Here is a 9,384-nt window from a genome sequence, read left to right on the forward strand (position 1 = left end):
CCAACAACACCACCGGAATCAAACCCCTAAATTATCATCGGAACCTTAAATCAACCACCATCTTTGACTTTCAACCACAATCCTTCAAATACCACCTAAATCTTACCCTAAAATCACCACAGAATCATTCCATATTTGTTCAAATTTTCATTATAGATCTCCTCCATCAAAACCCATCTCTACTGCATACCCTAATTTCTTATTTTCTGTCTCTTCACTGATTCAAATCAGTCTTGATTTTTCCTTGAATTAACACAACCATCTTCAAATTAACACAACCATCTTCAACTCAGGATACGTTTATATGGTAGCTTTCAACGAAAAGAAAGAAAGAAAATACATAGGAGAAATAGAATGGAGACGACGAAACAAGGGAAACGGTAGAAGAATTTGTTGTGAATGAGCCGTCTTGTGCATAAGAGAGAAAAGAACAGATAAGTCAGAACTGTAGAACAAAAAATTTATTTATAATCGTTGGATCAAATCCCCTCTAAGGATAAAATTGTAAACTTATTATTTTGCTGTATTTTTATTTTATAAAATTAGTCAAATTCTAGCCATAAACGGTCAATATAGGTCAACGTACAATCCAGGTACCAATCCCTAACGTTGGACAAATGTTAGACCAAAGCCTAGTGTTGGTCATAACGTGAGTACTAAACTCCAATTATCCCAATCTTAAAATGTCTGCCAAGGAGATATGGGCTCCATTTTTGGACTGCAGACACTATGGCTAACATTTCCTTATCATAAATGGATAAGTTTAAGTTTTTACCTGTCAATCCTTTGTTATAATACGCCTTGTTATAATACGCAATTGGTCTGCCAGACTGCATCAAGCTCCCAAACCATTACCAGAAGCATCACATTCTAAATAGAAGTCTTTTGAGAAATCAGGTAAATTAAAACTGGAGTAGTAGTAAGAGCTTGTTGTAGTGCTCGAAAAGCAACAGTAGCTGCATCATTCCACACAAATGAGTCTTTTTTTAACAATTTAGTTAACGGAGCGCTGATCTTGCCAAAATCTTTGACAAACTTACAATAATATCCTGCCAAGCCAAGAAATCCTCTCAAGCTTTTAACTGTTGTTGGAAGTGGCCAGTCAAGAACACTTTTTACCTTATCATTTTCTACTACTACACCTTCAGAAGAAACGACATGGCCTAGATAACCAATTGTTGGTTGTGCAAAAGTGCATTTAGATTCATTGACAGATAATTGATGTTGACGCAAAATCTCAAACACTATAGACAAATATTTTAGATGTTCTTCCATATTTTTACTATAGATCAAGATGTCATCAAAAAACACAAGCATAAACTTCCGCAAATAAGGCTTGAAAATCTCACGCATAAGACTCTAGAATGTAGCTGGTGCGTTTGACAAACCAAATGGCATCACTCAAAACTCATAGTGACCCTCATGAGTTCTGAAGGCAGTTTTTTGAATATCATGTTTGTAAAGACGAATCTGATAATAACCAGAACGAAGGTCCAACTTAGTAAATATGATTGCACCATGAAGTTCATTTAATAATTCATCCACCATTGGAATGGGAAATCTGTCCTTAATTGTTTATTTGTTCAAAGCTCTATAATCAACATACATCCTCCATGAACCATCTTTCTTACGTACCATCAGCACAGGAGAAGAAAATGGACTTGAACTAGAACGAATAAACCCATCTTGTCTTAATTCTGAGAATTTTTTTTCAATTTCATCTTTCTGAAAATGGGGATAACGGTAAGGACGAACAATCACTAGAGCTGAACCTGATATTAAGGGAATTTTATGATCATGTAATCTTACTGGTGGCAGTGAAGTTGGAGGTTTAAAGACATCAGCAAATTCAGACAATAGTTTTTGAATCTCTGGTGGTGCAGTAATCATCGCATTCAATGAAGAACTAGCTTGTGTAGAAAACTGGAGGAAAAGACCATAATATTCACGAGCCAATAAACGTTGCATGGGCACACTATCCAAAAGCATTATAGTAGAAGAATGATTACCACATAATTGGATTTCAGTGCCATTAATATTGAAACCCGTAGTGAGTTTTTCAAAATCCCAATAAATCTTTCCTAGTGTTCTCAACCACTGAACTCCCAATACAACATCACATCCACTGATAAGCAAAACATGAAAATCAGCAGTGAAAGAATAATCTTGCATTGTAATGGGAACATCAACACAAACTCCCAACGTATTAATCTGAGCACCATCACCAACCGTAACACAAAGTGTAGTATCCTTAGTTTGTAAAGAATATCCACATCGTTTAGCTAATGTGGGATGAAGAAAATTATGTGTGGCACCAGAATCGATTAAAATTGTAAGAGATCGAGCTTTAGAAATACCTTTAACACGCATAGTTCTAGGCAAAGAAGAACCCATAAGAGAGTTAAATGATATAACAGCATCAGAATCATCCTCAGTAAACTCTATAGTTTCTTCATTCTCAATAGGAGTATCTGATATAACTAGTTCTGGAGCGCCTTCTAAGATTAACAATCTCGGTTACTCACACAAATGACCAGGAGTAAATAATTTATCACAATTGAAACAAAGTCCTTTGTCACGTTTCTCCTTTTGTTTTTCCCAAGTAAGTCGTTTAGCTCCAGCAGGTAAAGGATTCCGTTTGATCTGAGTATTTGAAGGAGCAGTTGAAGATCGAAACATAGGAGGACGATAAGGTTGTCGTGTTGTTAAAACTTCTTCTTGGTTGAGTGCTTTTGTGAAAGCATCAATTAAGGTTTGAGGTTCAAGTAACTTAACCATAGAACTGATCTCCGGTTTTAACGAGTGAATAAAACAATTGACTAGGTGATCCTCTGGTAAATCAGTAACAAAGTTCAACAAACGTTCAAACTCAGGGATGTGTTCTCGAACCGTACCTTTCTGTTTTATGGTGCTGATTGCCATCCTGGCATCAACAAATTTAGTTGGGGAAAAACGAGCACGAACAAGGTCACAAAATTCTGTCCAAGTGGTGACATTAACCATTGTTCTTTTCCATCTATACCATGAATTAGCATCACCTTTAAGATGAGCAGAAGCAATGGCTAACTTCAAATTGTCAGCAACTGTATGTAAGTTAAAATACTGATCAACACTAAAAATCCAACCACCTGGATCATCTCCATCAAAAGTTGGAAACTTAAGATTGATAGAGTTAGCCCTAATATTAGTTTCATTATCACCAGTAGGAGGAGGAGGAGGTGGGGGTGGTGGAGGAGCAGCACCATTATTGCGGCGACCCTGTTGAGGGTAAACTTCTCTAAACACTGCACGTAAAGTAGTCCCAATGTTGTTGCCAAAGATGTAGATAAGGCTGCAGTCAGATCAGCGGTAAGAGTTTGAGAAAGCTCTTTGGTATGTTCAGATAAGTCGAGTTTCCTAAGAGCACGATCGTCTTCACGAAGTTGTTTGTCCGCCGCTGCCTTCCTTTCACGAGCTTCCTCATCATGAGTATGATTGTTGGTAATGGTAGTGACTAATGAATCAAGTTTTGTTGCAACCCTATCAATGCTTTGTTGCAGCTGAGACAAGTCTTCTGTGTAGGTCATCATAAAAAAAAAAAATTGGTAGAATTTAGGGGAAAATCTAACCTAGCTCTGAACCAGTTGTTAGGGTCCTTGACCAAAACAATAGCTAGAACACAGTTTAGAGAACAAGAACACAGTTGAGAAAAGCAAGAACCCCAGATAAAACCCTTTGAGTTGGGGGTTAACCACCTTTGCTTAAGAGTTTAAGGGAAAGAGATAATTGAACTGAGTTCTATTGATTAAAGTTATGTTCTTCAAACAGACTCCGACACTGTATTTATACTACGTAATTACTTGATAAGCAAGTAATGCAATTAAAGAAGTTATATCAAACTAGAAAAGCTAAGTATTAATTAAAGTAGTTCTAAATAAGGAAAGATAATAGGTCGGCAGGTTTGGTGTCGCAACAATTCCCCCTCCTTGACCAAAAAACACGAGATTTGATCAAGTTCTTGTGCTTTGCTCAACATAAAACTTAAGACTTCACCAACGATAGTAAAGAGAAAAGGAGAAAGAGGATCTCCTTAACGTTATCCCTTTTCTCTACCAAAATAACTGCAATATGACCCATTAACAATCATGTAATCACCTTTTTGGATTGAATGAAATGTGGTCCGGTTGTTCATAAAAAAAAAACAGCTAAATTACTTGTGTTTTTTGCGAATGAAAACTTCCAGCGTTTTTACTTTTTATAAACACTTACGGTATAGAAAAATGTCACACCGGATCAAATAAACAAAAATATTTGTGCAACAATTACAAACTCGGGAATCATACCGCTAAAAATAGACTAACAATTAATGGAGCTAACAAACCGATCTTGTTGCGGTTGTAGCCGGTCGGAGATGCGGACGTAGTACGATTGCGATTGTTATTGTTGTTACGACTAGCCGCACCAGCTGCAATTTCCCCACCAGCCTAGTTAGTAAGTTCGCGAATGATTCGCGAATCATTCGCGAATTTTTCCGTATCACGAATTTTACCGTCTTATTCGCGTACGTTTGCAACTCCGAACCCAAGTCGCGTATTATGTGGCATTCCTGGATTATTCGCGAATCGTTCACGAATTTTACGTATCCCGAATGATACGTCCGCTTAATTCGCCATAAATTCTTTAGCTTTTACTTTTCAAAGACTCCACTTTTTGGGCTTTACTGCCTCCCGAACATACACGACCGAATATTAGACGTGTTGTAATTTTTATGAAACAAAAACGACTGAAGAGATTTTAAGGTGAAGGTGAGAGAGATCTCAAACTCACTAACCAAGCATCTAAACCACCATACGACGTCCTTTTGTGTAACTAATGTTGTATATATTATTAATATCATCATATTGAGTTTATTTTTTCCTTAAATAACTCACACATATGCATAAAAATTGGTCTATGACCTTATAAATACAAATTATTTGTTATATATAGATACCGAATTTTCAGAGCCGAACTCACATTTATAAATCGAATTATACACGTACGTATGTCGTTCCGAATTAATGACGAATCACGTCCCGTTGACCGAATTTTGGACCGAATCTGGATTTTACAAAACCGTATAATACTCGTACGTTTGACGTTCCGTAAGTTTGCCGAATCCCGAATTGCTAACTAGGCCCACCAGTGTACAAAGGTACCTTCGTGGCAGCCGTGCCTCATCCATTATTGTTTTCATTACCAGTTGTGGTGGTGCGAGGTGTCAAATTCGAAGTCGACCCACTACCACTTCTACCATTAGTAGAAGAAGAAAACGATGATGACGATGATGATCGACTACCACCACGACTACCCTCACCGCCCCCACCACGACTTAGTCGTCTGTTAATCCTAACCATCATTCCTTCTCCTTCTACTACGTTGTTTTCATTTTCATGCTCATAACCTGAAAATACAAGTCATTATTGTTGTTAATACATTTTTTTACTGTGTGTACACATATATCTCACTATCAGACATGTGTATATAAAAAGGTACGTGGAAAGCATGCAGGCCAAAACATCAAAACATGATGCGTCACGAAACACCGAATAAACCCCGAGGAGTTACTTTATCTCATCCCCAAAAGAGGAGCTAAGATCAACGGTGGAGAGAAAGTTAGCTGACACGGACTGACAGGGGCAGAAGACACTTGTCTGACACGAGCAGACCCCTCAACTACCCACATTAAACACTCTGAGCAGTGAACGTGTCGACCAACCTATGGAACGAGCGAGGATGCCTCTGCGGGATCAAGGGGCAAACGCAGACCTCCGCGTGATGGACGCAAGGACACAAGAAGATAAGGTTCCAACGGTCTTCAGAGATGGGTCCCACGTTCTAAACCTTATAAATACCCAATCTCCACCAAGAGGAGAGGAGATCGAAAATATCAGGAAGGGAAGGAGAGAGAGAGAGAGAGAAATAGTAAGGGTAAGTTAATCCCTTAGAGGAGAGAAACATGTAAACCCCAAAAGTCATTCAACTATTCGTGTAACCGTGAAGAACATAGTAAAACAACAAACCCCGTGGATGTAGGCCTTAGTGCTGAACCACGTAAACCTTGGTCTTATTTACATTTCAGCACTTTACATTCATTTAGCTCCGCGCATGTTTGCTTATATGTTTTGTTTTCCTTAATACTTATATCCCATACACAAACGCCACGCATGGAGTTGTTGGATGAGGCCATGATAAACCCGAAGGTTTTGAGCCAATGAATCAACACCAGGGTACCATCATCATAATCTCTTTAGATGATAATGATTGATTGTGAGCGTTCGGACCCCCTCGTGGTTTGTGTGCTCACAATTTGGCGCTAGAAACAGGGACTTCGTCCCGGTAAAAGATTTATCTTGTCCTGTGATTTCATTTTAATTTGCCATATGATTGCTCTGATTTTATCAGCTCGGACCGTATAGATCATTCGTTAACTGTATTATGTTCAAAAACCCACCTTTGATCTTCGATAAGAGTTATTGTTCTAAGCGGGTTATTGTTCTAATCCATCGGATTTACAATTTTCGTAGTTTTTATACTAAGGATCTCCTTTAATAAAACTCTAACCCGTATTTTATAGCCTGCGGGTATTAATTCCCTCTTGAAAAATTGTATTTCGCCAACTAACCCGCTTCACGCGGATATTCCCGTTTCTGTTGTTTGAAATAACTTATGCAGAGAGAACGTGTTGTGAGTAAAGAAGACAAGTTTACGCGAGATTTCATTATCAACAAAAGGGCACGTGAAGGAAAAGACGCAGGAAGCAGGAAAATCCAAAGCTTTGTCAAAAGAAACACCCAGGACAACTCCGATCATCACCCGAAGCAAGCAGAAAGGAGATAAAGCTAAAATGACCAATCGAAGGCAAGATACTGCAGAAATCACTTCACCCATGAACGCTAATTCAGTTGCAGCGGCGGCTCTCAGAGCAGCAACGATAAAGTACGGGGAGGCTGCGGTAGTTGATGAGTGCCAAATATTGTATATATTTATCCCTTTTTGTTGGCATTTAACTCATCTTTTATGCATTAATTCTACATTTTATCCCATATTCTGTATTTTCATTGTTTTCAAGAATAAATATTTTTATTAATTAATTTTGCATTTTTAGGTAATAAATAAAGTCTGGATGACTTGCGGAGCAAAAAGAGCAGAAAAGTAGTGAAAAGCCGGGAGAAATCACGCAAGGAAGCCGCGAAGAATGGTGCGCACAACCTCATTTTCTACACACAAAAACGCCTCCGTTCTCAGCCATCAGATCAGTTCTCAGAAGCATCCGACGGTCGCTCCTTCATAGAGCATCAAAATCTGAAGTCTCTGCCAAGCACCACAGCGCTGAAATTCCAAGCCTTCAGATTAGATGGTAGTTGAATCCAACGGTTGCTCCCTTTCTGTTCATCGAAGTTTGATATCTCCGCCTTACACTACAGTACCTAACTCCATCAAGTACCGTTCGTTTCGTTGTATCCATTCATCCGACGGTCGCTCCTCGCTTGCCTACGCATCACCGTCCGATCTACCTACCAGCTCCACATCTCACGGCTTAGTCTCGCTAAACATCAAAAATCGCTGAACCCGCCTCACACCCTAGCAACCTAACCCTATACCCATCGCCAAACACTCCCCTCCTTCTTTCCATCGACTTCTTCCTTCCTTCTCCTCTGCAACTGCTCCACCGTACCACCTGCTCCACCATCTCTACCACCTCACCTCTGCAGCGCCATCACTTCTTCACCATCATCACCCGACACCACACCATCCCCCTAGCCGAGTTGCTTTAACTCCTTTCACCAACTGACCTAGGTGAGGGTTGATAAAACATCTCGAATTAGGGAGAAATTGACGCAATTGGAGGCAGAGAAGGACCGAGAGAGAAGAAAAGAGGCATGGGTCACCACCAATTCAGCGGATTTGGTGAGCAATTTCGGAATTTAAATACCTAATTTTAATTTTAGGGTTTGGAAATTATTGGGGCTTTTGTAGTATAAATAGCTCATGGTGTAGAACGAGTGAAGGGTGTTCTTGGACTAGCCAAGTTACCAATTAGGTTTAATTTCAATTTTAATTTCACTGTTAATTTTTAGGGTTCTTGTTTTGCAATTTTCATTCCCTGTTTAGTAGTTTACATGTTGTGTTGATCCTGTTCAATGTGTGATGTTCCTGTTAATGTTAAATGTTGTTTACATATGTTCCTGTTAATGTTAAATGTTGTTTACATATGTCCTGTTAATATGTGTTGTTCCTGTTAAATGTTGGTGTTCCATGTAATGTTAGTTTAGTGGAATGTTAGGCTAGAAATCTCAGTGCATTGTGTTGATTGAGTAGTGGGGAGAAACTAGTGCTCACTAGTGACAATGAGCAAGCTAGTTCTCTTCCCACTCTAGATGAATGCCTAAAGCCATTGCCTTGGCTTTGCTTTTCTTTCCTTTTTTTTTAACTGTTTTGTTACTTCTTCTCCTCCCTGCCCTTGGCTAACAGCCTTGGTTTATTTGGTTTTGTTTCCAGTTACCTTTGCTTCACTATCACATTTACTTTACTTTCTGTCACTAATTCAGTTACACCAAAACAGCTCAGTTGTGTTTTAACACAACACAAAAATCTCTAGGAAAACAACAATAGCTCCCTCCAAGTCCCTGTGGACAAACCCCTGCTTATTCACTTTCTACTTTAGATCCTGTGCACTTGCAGGTGTATATATAACCATAGTTTTAGGTTTAATTCCTTAGCTATCAGTAGTCCCGAAGGCTGCGGAGGCTAGCAATACCTTCGCCATGAGTCAACTTAATCAACCAAGAAAAAGGGTGGATGAATCCAGAACATTCCAACCCGCGCACCTTCTAACCTTTGGAATGCCGCTAACAAATAATCAGAATCAAACCATACCGGCGGCTCTGGCACCGCAGAGGGGCGATCACTCCAATTTGGAAACACCAGCAACCGAAGCTGAACCCCTGCCACCTTTAGTACAGACCATGGAGGAGGGCGGCACCACGGCTGTAGCGGCACGCGCTGGGACTCCCAATCAGGGGTCCAACCAATCACACCGACTAATAGCTGAGCTTGAGGAACTGAGGAAGAACCAGCAGGTTTACGCAGAAGCCGTAGCTCTGTTGGCCAGGGAAAATCAAGATTTAAAGGAGCGGATTGCTCTAAGCACGAAGACCAGCCAACAACTTGATGAAGCAAGCTCCAAAGCACCAGAGCCAAACCAAGACTGTAGAGTCGTCCTAGAGGCTAATGAAGACGCGACAAGGAGACGTAGCGTATCCGACCCGGATTATGACGATGGAGAGTCAAACGGTAATGAGCTGAAGAATTTAGAGCACCAACGCGCAATGGAGGAACTACGAGATGAGATGATGGCAGAGA

General features: G+C 39.8%; 1 protein-coding gene across 1 annotated transcript; it reads right to left on the reverse strand.

Moving 5' to 3' along the window:
- Positions 1-1,575: 1,575 nt before the first annotated feature.
- Positions 1,576-5,375, reverse strand: LOC113312573. The gene is made up of 4 exons (XM_026561317.1): positions 5,219-5,375; positions 3,609-3,651; positions 2,580-3,331; positions 1,576-2,495 (listed from the first exon to the last, which is right to left on the reverse strand). The coding sequence occupies exons 1-4, from the start codon at positions 5,373-5,375 to the stop codon at positions 1,576-1,578; spliced, it is 1,872 nt and encodes a 623-aa protein (XP_026417102.1).
- Between the last annotated feature and the right edge of the window lie 4,009 nt (positions 5,376-9,384).

Source organism: Papaver somniferum, chromosome 9 (assembly GCF_003573695.1).
Source record: "Papaver somniferum cultivar HN1 chromosome 9, ASM357369v1, whole genome shotgun sequence".
NCBI classification, from domain to species: domain Eukaryota; kingdom Viridiplantae; phylum Streptophyta; class Magnoliopsida; order Ranunculales; family Papaveraceae; genus Papaver; species Papaver somniferum.